The sequence below is a fragment of the Narcine bancroftii genome, chromosome 12 (genome assembly GCF_036971445.1).
Source record: "Narcine bancroftii isolate sNarBan1 chromosome 12, sNarBan1.hap1, whole genome shotgun sequence".
NCBI lineage: Eukaryota > Metazoa > Chordata > Chondrichthyes > Torpediniformes > Narcinidae > Narcine > Narcine bancroftii.
Window position 1 is genome coordinate 3,774,689 of NC_091480.1, and position 27,885 is coordinate 3,802,573.

General features: G+C 44.0%; 2 protein-coding genes across 15 annotated transcripts in view; one reads left to right on the forward strand and one right to left on the reverse strand.

The window, feature by feature from the left end:
• Positions 1-18: 18 nt before the first annotated feature.
• Positions 19-27,203, forward strand: LOC138746813 (dynein axonemal assembly factor 8-like). Of its 8 annotated transcripts, none has more exons than XM_069905312.1 (14): positions 19-283; positions 2,608-2,815; positions 4,804-4,914; positions 6,327-6,932; positions 9,762-9,888; positions 12,902-13,085; positions 14,232-14,402; positions 15,621-15,777; positions 18,341-18,529; positions 22,604-22,718; positions 23,211-23,365; positions 24,923-25,008; positions 26,091-26,160; positions 27,125-27,203. In XM_069905312.1, the coding sequence occupies exons 2-14, from the start codon at positions 2,645-2,647 to the stop codon at positions 27,182-27,184; spliced, it is 2,202 nt and encodes a 733-aa protein (XP_069761413.1). In that variant the 5' UTR covers positions 19-283; positions 2,608-2,644; the 3' UTR covers positions 27,185-27,203. The 8 variants fall into 8 exon arrangements, with proteins under 8 accessions (XP_069761413.1, XP_069761411.1, XP_069761409.1 ...); XM_069905310.1 differs by having other exon boundaries at positions 19-233; positions 26,667-27,203; XM_069905308.1 differs by having other exon boundaries at positions 20-283; positions 26,667-27,203.
• The window catches only part of nlrc3 (NLR family, CARD domain containing 3), a 71,673-nt gene continuing 69,079 nt past the window's right edge, over positions 25,292-27,885 (reverse strand). For all 7 annotated transcript variants that reach the window (XM_069905306.1, XM_069905300.1, XM_069905303.1 and 4 more), the window contains one exon: positions 25,292-27,791. In XM_069905306.1, the coding sequence (XP_069761407.1) occupies positions 27,701-27,791 (91 nt within the window). In that variant the 3' untranslated portion in view covers positions 25,292-27,700. The remainder of the gene's footprint in view (positions 27,792-27,885) is intronic.

Here is a 27,885-nt window from a genome sequence, read left to right on the forward strand (position 1 = left end):
TTTTGCAAAGATGTGCCTGACTATTCTGCGATGAGACACCAACCATGACATTCACCAAAAGCTGGTTGTCGTGCTGGCTGAGTGGCGGACGAGGGCGCTAGAGCGGAAGGTCCCGAGGACTTGGGAATGGGGGCTCATCTCAAGTGATCCTCGGGACGCAGCGTCACGTGATCGGCCGTTGGCGACCCGTTACCACGGTAACCGGCACCGCCGCCCGTTGGCGCTGGACAGAGGTGAGGGACGGTTGGAGGCCCTGCCTGGAACTAGCGACTCGATCCTGGGGGTGAGACCAGATCTCTTTCCCCCCCCCCCCCTCATCCCGGGGAGACCAGATCTCTCCCCTCTTCCCCCCCCCCCCATCCCGGGGAGACCAGATCTCTCCCCTCTTTCCCTCCCCCTCATCCCGGGGAGACCTGATCTCTTCCCCCCCCTCATCCCGGGGAGACCATATCTCTTCCCCCCCCTCATCCCGGGGAGACCAGATCTCTTCTCCCCTCCCCTCATCCCGGGGAGACCAGATCTCTTCTCCCCCCCCCTCATCCCGGGGAGACCAGATCTCTCCCCTCTTTCCCCCCCCTCATCCCTGGGAGACCTGATCTCTTCCCCCCCCTCATCCCGGGGAGACCAGATCTCTTCTCCCCTCCCCTCATCCCGGGGAGACCAGATCTCTTTTCCCCTCCCCTCATCCCGGGGAGACCTGATCTCTTTCCCCCCCCTCATCCCGGGGAGACCAGATCTCTTCTCCCCCCCCTCATCCCGGGGAGACCAGATCTCTTCCCCCCCCCCACTCATCCCGGGGAGACCTGATCTCTTTCCCCCCCCTCATCCCGGGGAGACCAGATCTCTTCTCCCCCCCCTCATCCCGGGGAGACCAGATCTCTTCTCCCCCCCTCATCCCGGGGAGACCAGATCTCTTCTCCCCCCCCTCATCCCGGGGAGACCAGATCTCTTCTCCCCCCCCCTCATCCCGGGGAGACCAGATCTCTTCTCCCCCCCCCTCATCCCGGGGAGACCAGATCTCTCCCCTCTTTCCCTCCCCCTCATCCCGGGGAGACCTGATCTCTTTCCCCCCCCCCATCCCAGGGATACCATATCTCTTTCCCCCCCCCTCATCCCGGGGAGACCAGATCTCTTCTCCCCCCCCCTCATCCCGGGGAGACCAGATCTCTTCTCCCCCCCCCTCATCCCGGGGAGACCAGATCTCTTCTCCCCCCCCCTCATCCGGGGAGACCAGATCTCTTCTCCCCCCCCCTCATCCCGGGGAGACCAGATCTCTTCCCCCCCCTCATCCCAGGGAGACCAGATCTCTTTGCCCACCCCCGGGGAGACCAGATCTCCTCCCCCCCCGGAAGAACAAATCTCTAGTCTGGCTTCCTATGCTTCCATCAGAAGCCCCTGTATTGATGCATGTTGATATCTATGGTGGCACAGTTGGCGTAGGGGTTAGCACAACTCTGTTACGGCGCTAGTGACCCAGGTTTGAATTTTGTACTGTCTGTAAGGACTTTGCACGTTCTTCCTGTATCTGCGTGGGTTTTCCCTGGGGGCTCTGGTTTCCTCCCACCGTTCAAAATGTACCAGGTGTGTTGGTTAATTGGATGTAATTGGGTGGCATAGGCTCGTGGGCCAAAAAGGCCTGTTACTGTGCTATTTGTCTAAATTTTAAAAACTTATAATGAAAAAATATTAAAAATTATGGAGTCATAGTCATGGACCATGGAATAAGACCTTAAATCACTACATCCAGGCCAGCTATCCAGAACCTACCTACTCCACTCCCACTCTTTATCTCTCCATCTTCATCCTATGCTCTCCTGCCTCACTTGAAATTCCCCTGCAACCTACCTACATCAAGGACAATTTACAGGACCACTCAGCTCGTCTTTGGTATGTGGGAGGATTCAACAGAATCTTGTGGTCACGAAGAATATACAACTTCTTATAGATGGCTGAGGATCTGTGGAGCAGTGATGCTGCAGGGTCAATTGCTGCACCCACTGAACTCTATCCTTACTTATTTAGTTTCTTCCAATTAAACCAGGTCCAGATAAAAAGAGCAATGTGGGAAGGCCTTCTCTTTTAATTGTAGAAAAACACAATGCTGTACAAATTCATCAGGTCAAACAGCATACTTAAGGTCTATACTATGTTTCAGGCTTAAGTAAAGAGGGAGCACAATGGGTGGATTTTCTCCATTAACAGCCTTCCCTCTCCATTCACAGAATCTCCACCCTGTCTTCTCTCTTTGAGCACTCCACCCCTTCCCTCCATCCCCTCCTCCTCTTGTTTGCTGCTGTGCCTTCTCTCCCTTATCTACCTTTTACCCCCCTGCTCCTCCTCTTCCTCCACCATTTTGTTCAGATGCCTGCCCGTATTTTGTCCATACCTTGATGAGAGGGTCAAGAACAAAACATTGGTTACGTATCTTTATCTTTGTTATATAAAGGTCACTGTTTGACCTGCTGAGTTTCTGCAGCAGTGTTTTTACTTTGACCACAGTATCTGCAGACTTTGTGTTTCATTTCCTTTTTAATTGAGGATTCATGCAGTTTCAACCAATGAATGCATCCTGTAATCAACAAAGTATGAACTTGCTTTTGCTTCCAGGTATATGCTACTCAAAGAAACGGGGCCCTGAATAAGTATGACTTCATATGATAATCCGAAGACAGCTGGTGTTGGCGAAAGCAGCTATGAATTTCAGAGATTGAATGACAGTTTAAGAACTGCCCACGATGATCTCAAATCATTCTGGGATATGATATTTGAGGATGTTAAAGATGAACTTCCCTCTCTGGATTCAGACTTAACATCAGTAAGTTTTAAGAATCGAAAGTCAAATATGTTGCTACTAAGAAATCAACTTAGTGAGCTGAACTGGTGGCGAGATGACTCCTGATGTAGTCTGGCTGTGAGAATGGCAGTTCGCCAGGGAAAGGGAAATTTCAGTTCATGCCCAAAAACCAAAAGATAATGAATATTTCCACTCAACAGTCAGAGAACTGTAGTTTTAATAAAATGGTATCACTTTGGTCATCTTGCATAGAACATTACAGTACAGGAACAGGCCCCACAGCCCATACCTGTGCCAGGCTTCTACCACTGTGTAGAAAACTTTCCTCTTAAATCTCCATTAGACTTTTCCCCTTGATGCCCCGCCTTCTACCTTGGAAAATGTTTGCCTTTCTACAATATCTATTAACAAATCCAGAGGGTCATCCTGTCAAGTTTGCCAACCTTATCTTGCAGCTAATTCTCTCATCCAGGTCACCTTCTGGTGAACCTCTTCTGCACCCTTTCCAAAGCCTCCGTACCCTTCCTCTAATGCAGTGATAGAACTCCAGGCAATAAATGAAAAGTACAATTACAGGGTAGGAGAGGAAGAAAAGGTACAGGGAATGCCTGGGGAAATACTCGGGGAAGAGGAGAAAGAATAATAATCCTTGATATGTCAACCTCAGAAGGAAGACATTCTCTCCACGATATACCCTCCGGCCAAAAACTTGGCAAATCACACCAGTCCCACATCCCAGGGTACCACTTACAAGCAATGAGGCCAAATGATGATCACTGCTACAATGAGTTCCAGTCACCTGCCTGTGTAAGTTGATAAAAACAAAGTTTTGTATTGTCCCCAATTTATATGCTATGTTGCTGATTGCATTTTAAGAATGTATTCCCTCTGTACCTTTTGCACTGTTTCTGAGCCAGCTGCTATTAGTGTATTGAAGAGTACAGAGTTCAGTCTGGCCTGGGGTGGCGGGGGGGTGGGGGGTGGGGGGGGGGGGAAGCGGGGAGCTTGACCACATCAATTTCAGTCCAAGTTGCCAAAGCACTGTTGCACATTTTGCTCTAATCTCCCAAGACCAATGTCAGGCTATCTCACAGCAGGCAGAATGAGCCCAGGATTGACAGGTCGCATCAGTGGTATGTACAGTGAACTTCCCTCCCTACCTGCAGTGATGTTATGCAGAGTAAAGCAGATACCCTAACCTTAATCTAGATCATGAGATCTCCTCTTCCATAATTGGCTCATGAAAACAACTGGGAAATTAGCTTTATAAATACAGATGCAGGAAAGCACAGGGAATGGTTCTATTGAATCAGAGAGCCCAGATGCTGGCCCTTTGCCTCATCTCATCCACACTGAACAAGGTGCTTTCCAGAGTAGTCCCATTGCCTCCCTTCAAACCTCTCTATCCAAGTACTGTCCCTGTTTAAATTCTTTTAAACATTATAATTATACCCACCTCTATCGCAACTTGTGCAGTTAATTCTGAATGCTCACCATTTCGATGTGTAAGAGCTGCCTTAAAAGTCCCCTTTAAATTTTTCCCCTCTCACTTGAAGTCTATGCCCTCCAGATTTAGATTCACCCACCCTGGGAAAAAGACTGCAACCATCCATATTATCTATACCCATGATGATTTTATAAACCTTTGTAAGGTTTCTCTCAGCTCCAGGGAAAAGTCTCTCAATATAACTCAAGCCCTCCACTCCCAATTCCATCTTTGTGAATCTTTTCTGCACCCTCTCTAGCTTCATCATGAAGCACCTACTTGAATAAGTTGGATTTCTTGTATGAGAGGGAGGATTGGCAGGCTATTTCCCACAGCAATTCCCACTGCGGCTCTGACCATCACGATACTCTTTATTTTAACTTCTTCCTGTGCTGACTTCTTCGACCTCAATCTCTTAGTTCAGTTCTCAACGTTAAATTAATTTGACATATCTAAGAAGCATAGTTGGCTTGTTCAGTTTGGAGATTTCATGTTCTGTTCTGAGCTTTTTTCTTTTTTGCAGTCAGGTTCAGAAGATGGTGAAGTAGCTATTTTTCAGCGAGACACTTCCAGTCTAATTTCATGCCTGCCAGAGGATCTGAGAGACTTCTCCCTTGACGACCCAGTTCTGGAGGTAAACTTCCAACCATTAATGCAAATCCAATTGCCTTGACATCTGTAGAAACACTCTCTCTCCATGTCTGATGTGTTTTGTTCTACACTAAAGTCATGTTGAGAATTTTCATTGCAAACAAGAGCTCATGAGTTATTTTCATTTTGGGAACATTCTGTGACAGACAAGCTCTCTCTCTCGCCCATTAGTGCTACACTGATCTGAAGTTGACAGAGGTGATGCCTGTGCATTGGCTGGGATGGGTGTGTTGTTGGATGTTCCTCTTTGGCAATAAAGTTGGCCCTAAAATATAGAGCTGCCTGGACCCTATTTATTACAGTACAGGACCAACTGATTCTTCATCTTTTCCTTTGGGATTTTCCACTAAATCAACTTCACCCCTTCTAGAGACAAGTACAATGTCAATGGTGTGAATTTTATTTCATTGGAAGCCCTAAATCTGGATAAGCTGAATTTATAAATCAAGTACAGGAAAAATCTGGTGGAGTCATACAGGATACGACAAGGCCTTTGGCTCAATTTGTTCATGTCAATGGGCAAATGGTTGGTGTCATTTCCCTGCATTTTGTCCATAACCTTTGCTCTTCCTGTTCATAAATCTGACCACATGTTTTTGAATGTTGTAATTGTGTCCACTTTTACACTTCCCTCTGGCGGCTCGTTCCAGATACGGACTACCCTCTGGGTGAAAAAGTTATCCTTCAGGTCCCTCTTAAATCTTTCCCCTCACCTATGTCATCTAGTTCTAGAATAATCTAGCCCAGGAAAAAGCCTGTGAGCATTCACTTGATCGATGCAATAACTGAAGTAAATGCAGTTTAAACTACAGTTTTTTGCTTTTTTCCCACACTCCTGCTTAACTTGTTTATTATACTTGTTCCCTTTGAGAACAGTATTAGACCCCAACTTCTCATCTGCTTCATCTCTTCTCTGGGCCTCAGACCCCTCCTAATCTATTTTAAAACTTCCTCAGTAGAACTAACAAATTTTCCAGGATATTGGTTTCTCCTCCAATTTGAGCCAATCCGTCCCTCCTGAACAGGTCACTTCAGGGTTTTTGTGGTATTGGACCATCAGATTTTCCAGACTAATGAAGTTATTCTAATGAGATTTTTAAGCAACCAGATTGTGGATTATCACTGGATGTTCTATTCCATTTGGTGGAAGGCAGGTTAGTTTGCAGATTCTTCTGAATAAAAGAGCAACATTTGAATTGAAACAGGATAGAAATATCATTGTTTGTTTGTTCAAGTTTGCTTGAGTTTATTGCATAGAAATCCAGCTTGAATTTTGTTGCTCTGGCCACTTCCAATCCCATGAATGGTTTTAAAAATAATTTTCTCTGCTTAGCATTCCTAATTTTCTAAAGTTTCATGTACATTCTGATCTCAGTGGTTTTTGAATACCCACAGGAAATGCTGGAATCTGCAAGGTGCCCACCTGAAGCTTGGGCAACAGAGAACATAGAGAGGAATGATCATGAGGATTTTTGGGGTGAGGCTCTTTGGCACTTGGAAAATTCTACTGGCATTGAGAAATATATGAAGGGTGAACCTGGTCCTTTCAATGGTGGCGGTCCCACAGATTCAACGTCATCAGTGGATTTTATCACAGATAAAAACTTACTGCACCTGGAAGCAGAATCCAAGCCTGATGAAAAGGCACCCCTTGCAAATTTAAACAACAATGGTGGCGGAGACCCATATTCATCCAGAAAGCAAAAGGTTATTAGCAACAAGGAACAAAAAAGCCTCGAGTGTCGAACCACTGTAGATGGAAACTTGGATTATTGGTGTATCCCGACTGCTGGATTTCCAAAATTGACAACTTCAAAGGACTTTGTGAAGATTATGTCAGAAGACACCTCACAGGCAATCCTGGACAAGACAGCATCTCCTGAAATAGTCCTTATCAACTCCAGTAAAAATCACAAGCAAGTATCAAAGGAAAAGCAAAGAAGAAGGGAGCTAATGTGTGCTGGATGGCAGACTCACAATCCACCTGTACTTTCTTTAGAGGTGAGTTGATATGCTCTCCTCTTCTGGTAAAGATGTTTTGATGTTCTACAAGAGGTAGACTGACTGAGCCAACCATTTATATATTGGGATTCAGACCAGTTGACTGAAGTTTTCAGCTAACAAGTACAGTGTATTTGATACTTTCATTTCTAAGCAAGAATTTAGCTTGATAGAACCCTAGAACACAAATCACAAAAACAGGCCTTTTGGCCCATCTAGTTTATGCTGAAATATTTTGCCTGGTTCCTTCAACCTGCACCCAGATCATAATGTTGTATACCCCTCTCATCCATGTACCTATACAGAATTTTCTTAAATTTGAAATTGAACCTACATCCACTAATTCCACTGTCAGCTCATTCCACACTCTCACCTTCCTCTGGATAAAGAAGGTCCCCCTAATATTTCCATGAAACATTTCATCCACAACGTTCTCTCGACTTGTTTCATCTAAGTTAAATGGAAGAAGCCTGCTTACATTTATTCTGTCTACACCCCTCTATCAAATTTCCCCTCATTCTCCAACTCCAGGGAATGAAGTCCTAATCTATTCAACCTTTTCCTACATCTCAGCTCCTCAAATCCTGGCAATGTCCTTGTAAATTTTCTCTGCACTTTTTCAATCTTATTGACGTGTTTTCTGTAGGTAGGTGACCAAAACTGTATTCAATACTCTAAATTTAGCTGCATCAATGACTTATATAATTTCAAAATGACATCCCAACTTCTATACACAATACCTTGATTTATGAAGGTTATATCTACCCGAGATGCCATTTTCAAAGAATTATGTATCTGTATTTCCAGATCAGACTGTTCTGCCACACTATTAACTGTGTTAGCCTTACTGTGGTTGGTCCTCCCAAAGTGTAACACCTCACACTTCTCTGCATTAAATTTTATCTGCCATTTTGAAGCCCATTTTTCCAACTGGTCCAAATCTCGCTGCAAGCTTTGAAACATTTTTCGCTGTTGACTACAACCCCATTCTTAGTGAGCAGACAAGCTGATCTGAATTCTATTATGGGACGCAATGAAGGCATTCATTAGAGGGTAGATAATAAGTTATGTGTCTAAGATGAAAAAGGATTACAATCAGGAAATAGAGCAGTTGAAAGTAAGTACAGAAAAGGAATTCGTAAAAAGGGACGATATAACGAAAATTGACGAGAATTGGCAGAGAAAAAAATTAAATACGAAACATTACAAGCATACAAGGTGGAGAAGAACAAAATGAAAACAAAGCAAAAGTATTACGAACTGGGAGAAAAAACACATGAAATATTAGCCTGGCAACTTAAAACAGAACAAGCTAAAAGAACGATACTGGCATCAAGGGAAAAGGACAAACAAATTACATATAACCCAACAGAGATTAATGAAAATTTTAAGGAATTTTATGAACAATTGTATCAAACTGAGAACGAGGGGAAAGATGATAAAATAGAGGAATTTTTAGCTAAAATTGAACTGCCGAAATTGCAAGAAGAGGAGGAATTAATTCCTCCTCTCCTGGAAGTAATGAACCAGATAGAAGAAACATAAAACTTGCCAGATTCATGTAAGACAGCAATAATTACAGTAATACCAAAGACGGGGAAGGCCTCAAATTGGATAAAGTGCAAAAAAAATTCATTATGATAGCCTTAGTGATAGCAAAAAAATGTATAATGTCAACTTGGAAAATGAAAGAGAGCATGAGTATACAGCAATGGTCCATGTAAATGAATAAATGTGTTCCATTGGAAAAAATAACATGTAATTTAAAAAATAAAGTCACAATGTTTGAACAAATTTGGGAACCGTACATGGATCATATCAGAGAGAACTTTCCTATGACCTCCATCCCCTAAAATGAGAATGAAAATGATAAAACGACTAGATTCAGTGTGTAATAAATAGATGTTGCATTTTTCTTGTTTATTTTCCTTTGTGTGAAGATATTGTTTTATGGTTTTATTGTATGTATCTTTCTTTGGCTTGGCTTCGCGGACGAAGATTTATGGAGGGGGTAAAAAGTCCACGTCAGCTGCAGGCTCGTTTGTGGCTGACCAGTCCGATGCGGGACAGGCAGACACGATTGCAGCGGTTGCAAGGGAAAATTGGTTGGTTGGGGTTGGGTGTTGGGTTTTTCCTCCTTTGCCTTTTGTCAGTGAGGTGGGCTCTGCGGTCTTCTTCAAAGGAGGCTGCTGCCCGCCAAACTGTGAGGCGCCAAGATGCACAGTTTGAGGCGTTATCAGCCCACTGGCGGTGGTCAATGTGGCAGGCACCAAGAGATTTCTTTAGGCAGTCCTTGTACCTTTTCTTTGGTGCACCTCTGTCACGGTGGCCAGTGGAGAGCTCGCCATATAATACGATCTTGGGAAGGCGATGATCCTCCATTCTGGAGACGTGACCCATCCAGCGCAGCTGGATCTTCAGCAGCGTGGACTCGATGCTGTCGACCTCTGCCATCTCGAGTACCTCGACGTTAGGGGTGTGAGCGCTCCAATGGATGTTGAGGATGGAGCGGAGACAACGCTGGTGGAAGCGTTCTAGGAGCCGTAGGTGGTGCCGGTAGAGGACCCATGATTCGGAGCCGAACAGGAGTGTGGGTATGACAACGGCTCTGTATACGACAACGGCTCTGTATACGTATGTATATGTTGAATATTTATGGGTTTTGGAGGGGGGTGGGTAGAGGGGAGGGAGGGAAGGGGGGGGAAATGGGGAGAAAAAAACCACTGTGTATATTTAATGAGAAACGTTTGTACATATTTTGGATGATATGATTTATAGTGTTAAAAATAATTATTTTTAAAAAAGCTGATCTGAATTCACTCTTGCTAGAGCATAGAGGAAGCAGACTTGGATGAAATTCTTCGCAGCTTGCAGCACGTGAAAGTTCACAATAGTAATTTGAAAAATCATGGCCCTGATGCGGAGGATCTTGTCAACACTTCTTGGTCTGGTTCAGGTAAACACTTCCAGTGACTTGGTTAAATTTATTTGCTGTCCCTTCTCTAACTATTGGTATACTGACATTTTGGAGGATGGAAAAAGATCTCCCAGGTCCTCAGCAGGGAAAGTGAGTTTTAGGTAGTTTTCGCCATTCAATGTATTAATTCACAGAATGCACCAAAAACACTTACCAAACTCAAAAGCTTCTGCTGAGTATAAATCCTCAAACTCCTTACCCGCCACCATTGAATGAGTGCCTTCATTACATGAACTGCAGCAGTTCAAAAGGCAGTTAAATATCAATGAGAATGGCAGTAGCTATGCCAAAAATGTTCATGTCCTGAATGTAAAATTTATTGTATACTTTATAGTTCTCCCTGCAGTGCCTAAGTGTGGTGGTACCACCTCTGTATGTGTGTATGGCTGGCCCGCCTCTGTGCTGACTGGAGTAGTGTCTGCTCCCCTTGGAAAACCCTAATAAAGGCTGTTACGCCTCCCCAATTGTGGTGATACAACCACTGCACTGGCTGGACTCCTATCAGCCTACTGCAAGGGGGCAATCACTGTACCTGCAGGGGGCAACCTGAGAGGCTGGCTCCACCTGCCAGCTGTAAAGACTTGAGCCGGCCCCTTTGGGGACAGTCAGACACGTGGAGCCGGCAGTGTACCGAGACCTGGTGTGTACGTTTAAGCTAATGAAAGCCTGTTGTACAGTCTGTGAACTTTGCGTCAGAATTTTTCTCACAGCAGCGATCACACCAATATCTTGTACAACTTCACCATATCATCCCAACTTACTTTGAGTTATGAAGGCCAACATGTTAAAATTTCGCGTTACAACCCTATCTACCTGTGACACCACGGTCAGGGAATTATGTATTTGTCTTCCTGGTTTCCTCTCTTCTACCACACTCCTCATTGCCCTATCATTTACCATATCTCCTGCCTTGGTTTGTCCTTCCAAAACCTCACGCTTGACTGCATAAAATTCCATCTGCCATTTTTCCAGCTGATCCAGACCCCTCTGCAAGCTTTGAAAGCTTTCTCACTGTCCACTACACCTCTAAACTTACTGATCCAATTTACCACATTATCTTCTAGACCATTGATATAGATGACAAATAATGGACCCAACCTTAATCCCTGAGGCACACCACTAGCCACAGGCTTCCAGTTAGATAAGTAATCATGTACTACCACAGTCTGCCTTCTCTTGCAGAGTCAATGTCTAATCCAATTTATTATCTCATCTTGAGTACCTAGCGACCAAAGTGAAAGATTTGCAAAGATCATTTGTTTTTTCTCTGATGGCTTCACCGTGAGTATGATGTAAGCCCTAATAACAAAAAATTTTCTAGATTAACCTCTAGACCCATGCTTGACAACAAGGCTAACCTTGTACAGCAGCTGAAAGTTCAATGGGAAGGGGCTGCACTTGGGGACCTGTTGCTACTCCATGTTGCAGCTTGAGTGAAAACCCCATGAACTATTGCTGGAAGATTTTGTGCAAATATTGACTGGTGTGTTCACAGTAAAGAACTAATTACGTGATGTGATGAAATGTAAACTTGAAATGTTTTGCATTTTATACATGTACATTATGAATAAAGTCTGTTTTACAATTAATAAAAGCTTTATGGACTCTGTAGTTAGGTGAATTTTGCAGTCACAGTGCTTGCAGACTTTCCTAGTTCATTATAGTAAGGTCCGGTTACTGTTGGCTCCTGGCATGTCAATGGTGCAAATATTACTTACTGCTTATCAGCCAATGCTTGAATACTGTGTAGGGTTTGCTGTATGAAGGTATGGACTGCCTCACTTGCTGAAGAGTTGTGAATAGAAATGAACACTCTGCAATTATCAGCAAACATCTCCACACCTCATCTGTTGTTAAGGTGGAAGGAAGGTTATTGATGCAATGGTGATATGGATGATTAACAACCATAACCAACCTCTCTCCTCTTGGTGGGCATTAACCTCCATTTTATCAGGGCTCCTTAATACCACACTTGGTCAAAGATTTGCTTGATGCCAAGATCAATTTCACACCTGGAGTTCAGCTCTTTTTAAAAAAAAAAAATGTATTTTTCACACTATGAACCATATCAATCAAAATACATACAAACATTTCCCCCTTAAATATACACAGTGTCATTTTCTCCCCTTTTCCCCCCTCCCTTCCCTCCCTCCTTCACCCCCCCTCCCCACCCACTCAAAGTTCAACATATACAATACATTAAACCCATTAAACAATGTCATCACACAATGAAAATAAACAAGAAAATTGTGTCATTTACTTTTACACACTGGGTCAGGTCATTTTGTCTTCTCATTTTATCATTTTAGGGGGTGGTGGTCCGAGGCAAGTCCTCTCTGTTGTGTTCCATGTACGGTTGAGTTCAGCTCTTTAGTCCACGTTTGGATCAATTCTGTGTGAGATGTTTTTTATTCACAGCATAGTAGAAGCCAACTCCAACCATTTACACCCTGTTTCCCATTTACACCCGTATTAGCCTACAACCTCACTTGTTTTGGAAGGTGGGAGGAAACTGGAGCACCCAGGAAAAACACATGCAGACGTGGGGAGAATGTACAAACTCCTTACAGACAGCGCTGGATTCAAATGTGGATCGCTGATGCTGTAATAATGTTGCACTAACTGCTATGTTAACTGTGCTACCCAAATTATGGATGAAAATAAACTGGTTATTGGAGAGTGAATGTTGTTTAATGGCATTGTTGACAACTCCTTCCTGTGATTAAAATAGATGAATTGGGTGCTAGTTAGTCAGATTGGAGCTGTCGTACTTCTTCTGATGGGATGTAGCAGGGAGATTTTTCACTTTGGGAGATATATTGTAATTGTTTGGTTCAAAGTATAGCTAGCTCCAGAGCACAACTCTTAAGAACCATAGCTCAGATGTATGGTTCCACTTTACCCAGTCATGAAATAACTGCTTTGATGTGGGAGGAAGTACACAAAGTGAAACCTGCGCTTACACCGTGAATATTCTTTCTTTGCTGTGCAGGACATTCCCATGTAAATAATGAGAAGAATCTTATGGAACAGCTCACCTTGTTGTGCACTAAACATTTAGAAGAAGCAGTCACATTAAATAGCCAAGCATTAATGTGTATCAGAGAACACGAGTCCAAGGAGCCATGGATCAGGAATGATGAAGGCAGAACCAATGATCTTAAAAAAATTATCAGGTAAAAAACTAATTCCATTCATTCATCAAAAGATATATTTTTGGACAGGATGTTTTGAATTTTAACTTCAGAGAATGGGAATTAATAACAATACATTTGACTCTGCTCTGAATATTGAAAAGGAATCAATTATCTTTGCTTCCTGGTGTGTAAACCTCATTCAGTGATTTAAACTGAATAACTAAAGAAATGTTATATGCTGCAGTACCGAATTTTCATGATACAGTAAGTTCCCTGTTATCCAGATTTCAAGCAACTGGCAAAAAGATCATGGAAAATAAATAGGTAAAAAATACAAAAATTTAAAATTGGCGCCCCTAGCGATCAGTTCACCAGTCTACACACCACGTAGTCTCATGCAACTATCTGGCATCTATCAATCCCCAAGGGTGCCTGATACTTGGGGGGGGGGGGTTTACTGTATCCCGAAGTATCTGTCATTTATCCATCAACTCCACCACCTGTGGAGAGGGTGCAGAGGAGATTCACCAGGATGTTGCCTGGATTGGGAAACAAGTCTTATGAGGCAAGGTTAGCAAAGCTGGGACTTTTCTTTTTGGAGCGTAGAAGGATGAGAGGAGACTTGATAGAGATCTACAAGATTCTGAGAGGCATAGATAGGGTGGGCGGTCAGTGCCTGTTTCCCAGGGCAGGATCAGCAAACAACAGAGAACACGTGTACAATGTTAAGGGAAGGAAGTTTAGGCGAGATATCAGGGGTAAGTTTTTTTTTCCACAGAGAGTTGTGGGTGCCTGGAAGGCCTTGCTGGGGATGGTGGGGGAGGCTGAAACATTGGGGGAATTTAAAAGACTCAGACACATGGATGAAAGAAAAATCGAGGGTTATAGGATAGGGAGGGTTTAATACTTTTTTTGAGGAAGGGATATATGGGTCAGCACTACATTGAGGGCTGAAGGGCCTGTCCTGTGCTGCATTATTCTATGTTCTATTTAAACATGACCAGAGTTGGCTGGAAGCATAAGCTTTGTCTAAGTATTGATGATAATCAGGCAAGCCCTGCAAATCATTTGGATCAGTGACGTGGGGGGGGGGGGGGGGGGGGTCTATTGATTATCACATTGCACCTTTTGGCTAAATAATAATATCCTTAATGATTTTTGTTCTGTCTTTTTTTATGTTCCTAGTCCTGAAACTGGATCATATTCACTGGAGATGGGAAGAATCTTGCCAGTGATAAAGACCTCTGAGCCAAAAACTGTTTTCACTGATCTTTGGAACCGGAAGAAGGGAAGAAATGCTTCACAGACAAGCTGCAGAAATGGAAAAGAGAACGATGTAAATCTGCAAAATGAAAGGTACTGGACAGAGGTCCTTGATGATGTGCTGTATGCATATATCAACAAGTATTCAGTCAATGCCAAGTCTAGTGAAATCCACATTATCTAGAATTCAAGCAACCAACAAAAAATCACAGAAAATAAATAGGTAAAAAATACAAACATTTAAAATTGGCGCCCCCCCCCCCCCCCCACCCTTAGAGGTTAATTCTCCAATCTTGCATCCCTAGGTGCCAGATACCGGGGGGTTTTACTGTATCAGGTTTTCTATATTGGTTCCTGCAACAGAGAGATTTGTGTGAAGTTGGTCTATGCTCTCTAATTTCTAAACACTTTGAGGAAGCCTTGTCTTCTGGAGACGTAATGCAGTTGGAGCACTTGATATATGGCAATGATGATCTCACGTGATAGTTGAGTGTTGTCCCCAATCTGATTCAGAAGAATGGATAAATCTATCTTTTGTTATCTAATGTTTCACCTTGTTCCTTAATACCAGTTATTCGTGGTTCAAGAAGAGTGAAATGTACGGGCAGGTTTACCTTGAGTTCTCTATCACTGGGAGTGCTGGATTGAAGAGTCACCTTTGTGACAACTTCATCTATCACTGTGTGTTGCAATTCCACCACTGCCTCATTCTAGATAGATCTTTAAGAAGATGTGTAGTCATCTCTCCAACTTATTTCACCTTTAGTGGTATGTTATTCAATATTAAAGGTGCCATAAAGGAACAAATATTGTTGCAAGTTGTTATGGTTAATACTTTAATTCTGTAACCGACAAAGAGAAAGTTTGTTCTTGTTCTTGTCCCTTATTCTCACTCACCACTCAAAGTAATGACTCTCATTGGTGCTTAATTCAGTGGCTTTCAGGGACCCCCAAGTCTGCAGGTCACACATGTGTAAGCCAATGGATTGTAGTTATCTCCTCAAAGCCTGACTGCGTCTTTATCCAAATACATCGAGATAAAAGAGTAGATTCTAGTTCATGTTTTGGTGCTCTACCAAGAAAATTTAGGCAAATGATTACAGGCTGGCATCCTGGTGTGGCCTTGTTACCACAGAATAGGGGAAGACCTTTTCTCCACCAGAACATGGACTTTGTAAAAGGATAGTCACCAACTCAAATTTTGTTTGTTGTAACATCTCGTTCTTTTGTGTATGTCTGCATCTCAATGAATATATAATGTGTTTTGTAAGGTTTTTTGACTTAATTTTAAATCAATAATTCATGTTTCAGTCAATATCTTAGAGCAACTGACCTACAGTCAAGAGAGAGCTGTAGAAAGGAGAGGCAGAGCCGTCAGCAGCTACACAGACAGTTGGAGAGCCTGAAGCCACTGAGATCTGTGACAGGAAAGCAACCCAGTGCCAAAGGAACCCCACTCTTCAACATGGTTAGTGCAGGCACCACAGAGAGTACAGAGTCCACCCAGCACTGTTATGGTCATTATTTCTACTGGAGTGTAGTGAACTCCAGAGCATTCTATCATTCCTATTCCTTCTCTTTTGCTCGTTACTGAGCATGATGTATATCCACAGAGTTAGAAAGTGCATATTTTTTGAAAGGGAAGTGAGACAACTATGGAATGCCCTCTCTCTTCCATTCCTGGTGCTCTGGGAGTAGAGATACTGGGTGAGACATGGAGGAGAAGAACAGGGAGATGCAGATACATTGAGGTATGAAGGAGGAGGAGAGCCTGAAGATGCAGATACTGTGTAAGATATCAATGGAACAAGAGAACGTGGAAACTGGTTTATTGTCATACACATTGTACAATGTACATGTGAGCCAAAATCTTATTTGCTGCAGCCAAACTTGTACTTGTCAAGAAAAACCATAATAGTAAACAAATTGAATTAAATTAAAAGGCATAACAAATACATAAGATAGATATGCTTTGAGAAGAAAAACCAAACAGTGCCGACTGGACCCTGTGATATCTGTCTCTGAAGCTGATGTCAGAACATCATTCATGAGGGCGAACCCTCTCAAGGCATCAGGCCCTGATGGTGGACCTGCCAATAACCATTGCGTCATTAGCAAATTTGTAGATAGCTTTGGAATTGTGCCAGGCTACACAGTCATAGATATATAATGAGTCGAGCAGTGGGCTAAGCACATATCCAACTAGCTGGAGTATTCACAGATATTTTCAACCCTTCATTGCAGCAGTCAGAGATTCCCACCTGCTTCAACTATCACCCAGTAGCACTAACATCTGTGATGAAATGCTTTGAGAGGTTGGTTTTGGCCAAAATGATCATACATCTAAGCAGAGTTGTGGACCCACTGCAATTTACCTTTCATCACAAATGCTCCACAGCAGATGCAATATCACTGGCTCTCCACTCATCTCTGGATCACCTTGAAAACAGCAATTCATACATACGGCTGCTCTTCATCGACTACAGCTCGGCCTTTAACACCATTATTCCCTCAGTGCTGGTCAAGAAGCTACAAACCCTGGGCCTCTGTAACTGGATCCTTGATTTCCTCATCAGAAGTCAATGTCTCCTCTTCACTGACTATCAACACAGGTGCACCCCAAGGATGTGTGCTTAGCCCACTGCTCGACTCATTATATATCTCTGACTGTGTAGCCTGGCACAATTCCAAAGCTATCTACAAATTTGCCAGTGACGCAATGATTATTGGCAGAATCACAAACTGCAGCAAGGAAGCATACAGGAGGGAGACAGATCAACTCATTGAGTGGTGTCACCCCAACAACCTTGCGCTCAATGTTAGCAAAACCAAAGAGATGATTGTGGACTTCAGGAGGAAGTCAGGAGAACACGACCCAGTCCCCATTGAGGGCTCAGTAGTGGAGAGGGTCAAGAACAAATTTCTGGATGTCAACATCTCTGAGGATCTGTCCTGGAGTCTCCACATTTGATGCAATCACAAAGAAGTCACACCAGCAGCTCTACTTTGTGAGGTGTTTAAAGAAATTCACTCTGTCACTGAAGACTCAAAAACTTCGACAGCTATACCATGGAGAGCATTCTGGCTGCTTGCATCAGTGTCTGGTCCAGAGATACCAACGTTCAGGTCAAGAATAAACTTCATAGGTTTGTTAACTCAGCCAGTGACATCACAGGCACCAGACATCACTCCATCAAGGACATCTACAAGTGGTGGGGTCTTAAAGCAGCCTCTATCCTCCAGGATCCTCACCACCCAGGCTATACCCTTTTCACTCTGCTACCATTGGGAAAAAGGTACAGGAGCCTAAAAATGAGCACTCAGTGGCACAAGGACAGCTTCTTCCCCGCTGCCATCAGATTCCTGAATGATCCATGAACCACAGAGGCTGCCTCACTTTTTGTGCACTATTTTTACCTATGTTGTAAGGTGGTTTATATCAATGTTTGCCCTGTGATGTGATTGCATAACAACAAATTTCAGGACACTGATGAGAGTATGGACTTGGTGTATCAAGGGGAGGTTTAAACAGCCTGATAGGTGTTGGAAAGTAAAGGTTCTTAAACCTCAAGGTGCTGGTCTTAAGGCTTCGGAACCCTCTACCCTCAGGGAGCAGTGAGAAGAGGTTGTGACCAGGGTGATGGGAGTCCTTTATGATAGTGGCTGCCTTCTTGAGGCAGCACCTTGTGTAAATGACTGCAATGGATCGGAGGTCAGAGCTGTCATGGACCTGGCTGTTTGCTAACTTCTGCAGCCTTCTGTGTTTCTGGGCACTCAAATTGCCAAGCTAGGGTGTCATGCTACCAGCCAGGATACTTTCCACAGTCCATCTGTAGAAGCAACATACCAAATCTTCTCTGTCTCCTCAGGAAGTAGAGGCTTGGGAAGGTATGCAGATATTGTGTGAGATTTGAAGCAGAATTGGTTTTCTCATTAAGCAGCATTTTATAAATTGGAAGAATTCATACTGAAAACATGAATATGACAGTGGTGAAGTGGGTAACAATAACCTCATTCTCCTTTTGTTTCAGGAAACCTCTTATTTGCCTAACATCTGGACTCTGCCCAAGAAGGAAAGGTGTGAAATTCTTTTATTTAAGGCCCATCTCTCCAGCTGTGACCAACTGGTGTCAGGCAGACAGCAGGCAGCATTCTCACTGGACAGTGCATCAATCACCCCCAATCAATACAATGCACTGCTATCATGGCTGTTTTGTTTGGTAAGATTCTGATAAAGTTTTAACAGAGCCCTAATGGTGAGTGTAAACTCAGGGTTGTGGCCTCCACCTGGACACTGCTTCAATTTTAGTGTATTTCACATCACCAGGATGTTTCATGGGATAAATATTCTAAGTTGTAGAACAAAGAACAATATAGAACAGTACAGACCCTTCAGCCCTCTATGTTGTGCTGACCTATATATTCCTTCCCAAAAAAAAGTACTAAACCCTCCCTATCCCGTAACCCTTTATTTTTCTTCCATCCATGTGTTTGTCCAAGAGTCTTTTAAATGCCCCCAATGTTTCAGCCTCCACCACCATCCCCGGCAAGGCCTTCCAGGCATCCACAACTAACTTAAAAAAAAATTACCCCTGATGTCTTACCTTAAACTTCGCTCCCTTAACTTTGTGCATATGTCCTCTGGTATTTGCTGATCCTGCCCTGGGAAACAGGTGTTGGCCATCCACCCTATCTATGCCTCTCATAATCTTGTAGACCTCTATTAAGTCTCGTCTTATCCTTCTACACTCAAAAGCCCCAATTCTGCTAACCTTGCCTCATAAGATTTGTTTCCCAATCCAGGCAACATCCTGGTAAATCTCCTCTGCACCCTCTCCACAGCTTCCACATCCTTCCTGTAATGAGGTGCCCAAAACTGAACACAATTCTCTAAGTGTGGTCTCATCAGAGATTTATAGAGTTGCTCACTGTAAATGTGTGGAAAAGAAAAAGTGTATATCATGGCTATTGTGATTTATGGTGTGAAAAATAAAAAATTAAAAAAAAAAAAAGAGATTTGTAGAGTTGCAACATGACCTCTCTGCTCCTGAACTCAATCTCCCTCTTAATGAACCCCAGCATCCATTAAGGCCTTCTTAACTATCCTATCAACCTGTATGGCGTCATTGAGGGATGGATGAATTTGTACCCAAGGTCCCTCTGTTCATCCACACTCTTAAGTAATTGACTATTAATCATCTCACACTTATCTGGATTGAACTCCGTCTGCTCCTTTTCTGCCCAACTCTGCATCATGTCTGTATCCTTTTGTAACCGTCAACAACCTTCAGCTCCAGCAACTACTAATGTTGTGGTTCATTTTGTACATTTATTTATGAATGGTTTTCACTAATTTTAGCTTGTTACCTATTTTTCACCTACTTTTGTGCTGAGTCACTGACAAGGCCAGATTTATTGTCCTTCCCTAACAGAGCTGCTGCCTTGAAGTGTATGGTATTTCAAAAGAAGATATTTCCACAGTGCTGTTGAGAAGTAGGTTCCAGCATGTAGACCCAGCAAAGATGAAGGGCCAACAATATGCTTTCAAATCAGGAGGGTGTGAGGCGACATGGAGGGAAACTGCAGCAGGGACCATTCCACTCTGCCTTTGACCATTTTCAATACAACTTAGAGCAGTGCAGCACAAGAACAGGCCCTTCGGCCCACCTTGTCTGTGCTAATTGTAATGCGCATCTGCCTCCAAATGGTCTCCATTCCCTGCCTGTTCATTTATGTCTTAATGCATTTTAAACATTGCATTGTACCTGCTTCCAACACCTACCTCGACAGTGTATTCCAGGGACCTGTCATTCTCTGTTAGCTTAAAGCTAAGTCCCAAAGTACAACACCTCCCACTTGTCTGGATTAAACTCCATCTGTCATTTCTCTGCCCATATCAATAACTGATCTATGTTCTGTGGCATTCTTTGATAACCCTCTACCTTGTCCACAACTCCACCAATCTTTGTATCATCTGCAAACTTACTAACCCACCCACCCTCCTTTCCATCTGTCATTTTTGTATAATCACAAACAACAGGGGTCCCAGGTCAGGTCCCTGTGGAGCACCACTGTTCATGGGTCTCCAACATGAACACCCTTCCACCACTATCCTGTGTCTTCTGTGAAGCAGCCAATTTTGTATCCAAACTATCAACTCAACTCACCATGGAACCCATGCAACTCCATCTTCTGGATCAGTCCACCATGAGGGACCATGTCCAACATCTAACTAAAGTCCACGTAGACAACATCCACTGTCCTTGCTCATCAACCTCCTCAAAAAATCTCAAATTGATAAGACATGACCATGTTGACATTTCCTAATGTGACCATGATTTTCAAAATGGGCATAAATCCTATCCTGAAGTATCCTTTCCCCACCACTGATGTGAGGTCTACTGGCCTCTAATTTCCTGGATTTCCTCTTTCCCTTTTTGCCACTCTCCTGGACCGCTTCTGGAACTACTTAAAATGGAAAGGACTTTGTCAATTAAAGGACATCTCTTTAGAACAGAGATAAAGAGAAATGTCTTCATCCAGAGGGTGGTCAATTTGTGGAGTTTGTTGCCATAGATGTGGCGGCCACATCATTGGGTAGATTTAAAGGGGAGGTTGATGGATTTCTGAATAGTAAGGCCATCAAAGATTATAGGGAGAAAGCAGAAAAATTGGGTGGAGAGAAGTAAATATATCAGCCATGATTTGAATGGCAGTGCAGACTCAATGGGCTGAATGGCCTAATTCTGCACCTATTACATGTGGTCAAGGCTGCAATAATCTCTTGCCTCTTTCAGTAACTTGGGTCATCAGGCCCAGGAGACATCCACCTTAATGCCCCTCAAAAGGTCCAACACCTTTTTTAAATCTCAAGATGCCCTACACATTATGCTATCACTGTCCATGTCCATCTCCTTGGTAACTTTGATGCAAAGTGCTCATTCAAAACCCACTCTCTCTGACTCCAAACATCAATTCCCTCCTTTGTTCCCAAGAGGTCTTATTCTCTCCTTGGACATGCTCCTGTTTGGGTGCGTATAAATGGTCTTTGGACTTTTCTTTAACCTTGTTCTTCAAGAACATCTCATGCCCCTCTCCCCCAACCCTGGCTTTCCTAGTGCACTGCTTGTACTCTTCCCTGCGATCGTTATATTTCTCCAGGCCCTGTTTGATTGGAGCTTCCTGAATCTTGCATGTACCTCCTTTTCCTTCTTGACATGTGAAATCTCTGCATAACTGTGTGCTATTTCAGACAAAAAAGAATGGGACATAATGTGGGCTTACTTTTCCAGGGGTAAGGGTAGGTATTTGTAGGTTGGCATTACCTGTTCTGGCTTCTGCACCTGACCTCAGCTGTGTGGGTCCACCTGGGGCCCAGACCATACTCACACCCACATCTAAAGTTGAAGGTGAGATGGGAAGGCAGAGGGGTAGGGAATCTCATTGAATGTGGATACCCTTTAAGATGGAAACAATGATTTTTTTTTTCAACTGAGGTCATGGTTCTTTGGGCAGTGCAAATAAGAATCTATATATTTTGAATGTGGAGAATGTTGGACTCCTGATAAGTGAGGGGTGAAAGGTTCCCATTGGTTAAAGAGGGAATGTGTTGAGCCATAACCTTGTAGAAAGGTCAACCCTCTTTCTGCTCCAAATTCATTTGACCCCTTTTACTAGGTTTGGAGCTAATGTACTGCTTGGGTGAAGTTAAGCCTGCGGGTACCTGAAGACCACCAGCTTAGCTTCTAATCAGACTCCATAAAAGTAGCTTCCCCAAGCCGATCAGGAAGAGAGGCTGATGCTCACCATGTATCTCAGTCAGACTCCAGGTGTGGTCATCCAAAATGGGGATAGGACAGCCCTCCTGGTTATTCTGCACAGTGATTAGAGCAGGGAGTGCTCTGGCACAGATTTGATGAATTAAAAAGCCTTCTGTCCTCTGCCTTTTCTGATCCAGCTTGTCATGAGACAGATAAATGAAGAGGAAACAGCAAGGTCAGGTATGATCAATGTGGGTCCTCCTCTGCTGGGAAAAGCACCAACACAAAGACAGCTTAATTTTCAGGTCAAAACACTCCTCACAGGACGATCAAACAAAATTTGTCACCAAACCATGGGATTGCTTATTCAAGAAATTAAATGAACCCTTGGTCCAACAAGTCCATTTAAAAAATGCAAGGAGAGGAAGAGGATCCATCGACGTAGGGATGATTGCATTCGAGGGAACTGGAGGAGCAGTTCCTACAAATTCACTGTCATTTACGCATGATTCTCGCTCTAATTTTGCTTTCCAGATTCACAGTAATGTAAAAGACAGGAACACCAGCCCAGAGTTCCCACACAGACGCCATCTGCTCAGGACTGTGGCCTTCACTCATATGTATCCCAGCACACTCAGTATGAAGGAAGGTAGGTTTTACAACATCTCTGCACCTGAATGAGTAGAAATTATCGACTTCCACTTGAATATAACACAAACATTGTTGCTTCATTAGCCTTGGAATGGATGCACATTGTCTGTGTGCAGATGACTAATGCTGCTCCCATCCGGCAAATGTAGACAAATCAATATACCCCAGTAACAATTCTCATCCCCGTCCCCCCACCCCAGTAACAATTCCTGTCCCCCCCCACTCACAGAAACATTTCCTGTCCCCCTGACCCCAGTAACAATACCAACCAAAACTGCAGTCACAATCCCAGCCGGTAAGTTGCACAGTCCCTGGTCAGTTGATGCCCTAACCTGCTTTCTGCTGACGAAAGGCTCGTTCCCGAGGATTATCAGTGAATCTCTCAGGATTGTTGTCGGGCCACAACCCCAGGTCTCCAGTGTTGGAAGTTGGAGTGTTAATTCCACTGTGTCTGGTTTAATGCCTCGGCCTGTCTATTCCTGTCTAACAGACCTGCTGGTACCCAAAGTGCTGCATCAGACCATGTGCCTGCTGCTGACCGCTCCCCTCTTCAGGACGCACCACCTACCCTACATTGAGCTGCTGGACCAGTTGCAGGATCAACGCGTGGCAGAGATCATCAGTACGGGCAACATCCCAGCTACGGTAAAGCCTCTTTTCCAACCCTCCAGGGGCATTTCACGTTCTGAACCAAGGGTCCTTTGCAAGTGTTGAGGAAACTGAAGGCGGTGAATGGGGTCTGTGTGTAGGTAGGCAGCCATTCGTGTTGGAAATTCTAAGCCCCTCAAGATGTGCACTAGATAGTGAAAGCAGCAGGTCCCATGCTACAAGAAACTTAGCAGATCAAACCGTGTACTTTATAAAGATACTTAACCAATATTTCTGGCTTGAGGCCGGTTTGGGTGCCTGCTTACATTTTGCTTTTGCCTTGCTGAAGGACTGAAGCCTGAAACATTGGTTATGTATCTATCGTTCACTATTAAGGACACCGTTTGACCTGCTGAGGTGCTCCAGCATTTTTGACTTCAACCATGGTGCCTGCAGACTTTAGTGTTTAACTCCAATGGTACAAGATTGAGGTTTGGAGTGAAAGTGATCTCTCCAGGATGACAGCCAGGTCTCGGGTGGGAGAGGCACCAGTCATACTGGTTAGTTGGTGGCTTGAGCTGGGTTGGCATGTGCTCAGGAGGGACATGTTGACAAACAGACTCAGGGCCAGGGGCCAGACTGCCCTCAAATTCAATAATCAAGTGGAGAAATCTGACCTTGGCCAGGAAGTTCCGCTAGTAACTGGAACAGATTACAAGTGGCACAGCATAGTGGTTTAGTATACTTCTGTCATTGCACCAGCAATCAGGACTGGGGTTCGAATCCTGCACTGTCAGGATTGTTTCTTCGTTTCGTGTCTGTGTGGGTTTATCCCAGGGGTTCTGGTTTTTCAAAACATACTGGGGGTTGTAGGTTAATTGGATGTGATTGGTTGGCATTAACTTGTGGGTGAAATAGCCTGTAACCGTGCTGTCTAAATTAAAAAGTTTAAAAGATACACCTTGTGTGGGTTGGGTAGTTCCCTGTAAAGTTTTAATTGTTGTAAACCAGTGGTTCTCAACCTTTTTCTCACATAATCCCTATGCTATCGGCGCTCTGTGATGAGTAAGGGATCACATGCTCCTTGACTTAATTTTTTGAAGTTTAAATGGAACAACGGCATGACTGTCATTATTTTTATGTAATACCATCGTAGAATTTTCCAATATACGTTGATAATTCCTCTAAGGTGAATTCTTTATAACCTCTTGGTCAATTACTTCTTTTAGTTCAGTTGGAAAGCTTTCAGGGACTGATACAGTGCTGTTGGGAGAGAGTGGGGCAGCGGGATTAATGGATTAATGTGGAGACTGATACAGCACTGTCGGGAGAGAGCAGAGCAGCAGGATCAGTGTGGGGAATGAAGGGTGTTATACAGGTATACCTGTATTTTTTTGTGACTTACGATGGGTTTGTCAGTACATCATCCCATTGTAAGTCGAACAGCATCTGTGCTTAAGGTGTTGAGTGGAAAGAAAAAGTTTGAAAATCACTTCTATAAACCTTCCTTGTTCTGCTTTTTCCTGTTTTGAGCCACAGGACTATTGGGTAGAATTATGTTGAAGGGCAGCTGTGTATTTAACTCCATACATCTCCAGCTGTGACTTTTTCCAGCGTGCACTGCTCAGGAGTGGTCCGTGCCTGATGCTGGCTCTGGATAGAGATCATGGGATCTGCTGCTTTGGTTCGCTGCTAAACAGGTGGGTCTCATCTCATTTGTTCCTGTGACATGCCCTAATGAATTTGACCTTTTCTTGCCAAATGGATGGAGCGATGGGGAGAGGCTGTGCTTGACGCCAGCAGTATTAATTGAAGTACCGTCTATGCTGTTATGTAGGACGACTTTGTACAGGAAGACCCAGAATTTCCACCTAAAATGTTGGTATGAGTGATACCCTTTGAATAAGACAACCACCCCCCCACAAAAAATCTGGCACTTACCACTGACCAGTGGATTCACAACATTTTAATAACTCAAGATCATTTAAAGGTTTAAATTTTATTTGGATCGTTTAAAGTAAACCAATATCGGCTCTTGTAACAAGTTGTCTAAAGCCTATAGAGCCGACGGCAGTTGGAAGGGTGGATGAACCCTTGGGGGAGCGCAAATAACTCATGGTACATGCATGAGAGTGCTCCGGAGCCAATGAGAAGATTTTCAGACCTTTGTGTAGGACCCGGTCATCCTATACAACAGTATATATGGTAATCGACCTGAAATATCAGTTGTTGAGGTGCAGGTACTTGCTGATGTTCAGTGATAAGTCATTGCTGCACCAGGCAGGGATATTTCTGCCCTTGTGATAGTACAGATTCTATCACCGATGTGTATATGTACAGGTGGTAGTGTTGGATGACTGTGATTGGCTGAGAGTGTAGCCACACCTACTGGCAGGGCTTGAAGGATTGCTCCGAGCCAGACCAGGTCATTCTGGACTGGTCGACCTCCTTGTGATATGCTCCAGTCTTTTAGTTAATAAAAGCCTTGGTTTGGATCAACAAGACTTTGGTTCTTTTGACCTGCATTACAGCCCTTTCTTGTAGATCTCTGCCTGCCTGGAGTAATGGGGCTCATAGTTCTGAAATCATCATGTAATTGCCTTACAGAATCACTGCCCCAAACAAGGCAGAAGTGCAATTGATGAGATATCTTTTCATTAACCAAGGCATCGCATCCTTCCTCCTTGCATGCTCAGGATCCCCAGAGCAGAGGTATCCAGCATTGTATTGACAGTAACCTGATCTCAGTACAGCATTCACTGATCAGCTGCTTGTGTTTCAGCCTCATCTGGGAAAAACTGAACCTCCAGGACTGCCTGCGAAATGTCATCGATCCGAAAACAGAGTCACAGGCAAGTGCATGGTAACACACATTCACACAGGCCCATGCACTCTCACAAACCTACTCACACCACGCACCCCCACTCATATGCATACATGCACACTCATCCCATCACACACTCCCTCATCCATCCATCTCCCGCACACACTCATTTCCTCACACCCCCCCACAGCCTCATTGATACACATATACCCACTGAAACACTCACCCACACACCCATTTACATCCACGCCCCTGCACTCACCAACCTCCAACACTCACTCACCCACCTAGGCACACCCCCATAGGGAATGATAGATTTGCTCCATTCCTGGTGTGCAGCTCCTTCAGAAAGACTATGAATCAAGTTAACTTCCTTTGCCTTTTTCCAATCTGAGTTTAAAACAAATTCAAGTTTCTCTTCCTTGCAAGGTGACCATATTGACCTGTGGCTCCCCTCCCCAATAACCACAGATCACTTTTATCTCAGGCAGAGTAGGTGAATGGTCACTAGTTTCTGAATTTTGTCTTCACCAGGTGGAACTCTTGCTCAGCTATCTGTTTGACACCCTCACTCCTCAGAGTATTCATCAGATTGTACTCCGAGACCACGGAGACTGTTCCAGAACAGTAAGGGCATTGCCACAACTCCAGCCTGCACCCCGATAAACTGCTGCTGTTCCAAGAACAGGAGTGACAGTTTAGAAACTTCCTTCTTAAACTTTGTTTTTCTTTCCCAGATGAGATTGTTCTGTAATTTTTCACTGACCAGATCACGAGAGGGCCTGGCCAGGGTGACCTCTTCCTTCATCAATGCAGCACATGCAACTTCTGCTCTCCAGGGCGTCCCTGCTGAGCTCCTCCAGGTGTGTGGGAGGGCCTGTCAGCAGCAGCTGTGCACCTTGAACCCCACTCCTTCTCATCGCTCAACAAGGTTCTTTCACTTCCATCTTCATATACAAAGCTCATTTGGATTTCAATTTAATATCTTACAGGCTGCTCTCACTAATGTGCAACTTGACGTAAATGACCGTCTTGTGTCAAGTGGGAAATAAATCCAAACAAGTTGTAAGAGTTTTGTTGTGTTCAAGGTCCGTCCTGTTCAGGGAAGGTAAAGTACAAGAGCTGGGATGAATTCACAGATGGTTAATGATAGCTTGCTTCAAAGGAAGCTGGACAAATACTCCATTGGGCAACTGTTTCCCAATTACTGAGTTTGAATCTTATTTTTAATTGTTGCTTTAACTAAAAAAATATAAATAAGCATCTACAAATGGAACAAGAGTCCATGCAAGTCTCTGCACATATTCCCACCGTGATTGCATCCCTCCTTCAGTAACTGGAGCTAAGGTTCCTGGAAGGAGATGAGAATCTGCCCCATGATCATCAGGCAAATGACAGGATGGACCCTGGAGGTGGTGGGACAGTCCCAGCCTCCCTGCACCAGCCACCAGAGATGGCAGGGGTCTCCACCTCCATCTTGTGTCACAGACGTCTGGGAGCTGGCAAAGGAGGAGACGGAGTGAGCACAGGGAAGAGCTGGTTCCTGCTGCCACCTCCTCCCCGGTCACTCATATTTCAACAACACAATGAGGAGACTTGCTTCTGATTTCAGCAGCGATCACTTTTGCTCCCGACTCACCGATCCTGTTGCCCTGAAGACTGAGAGAAAGAGCCAATGCAACAAGCAGCAACAGTTATGCTCTTAGGGATATGGGATAGAAATCGTTAACTCTTAAAAGAGCCTGCTTCCCCC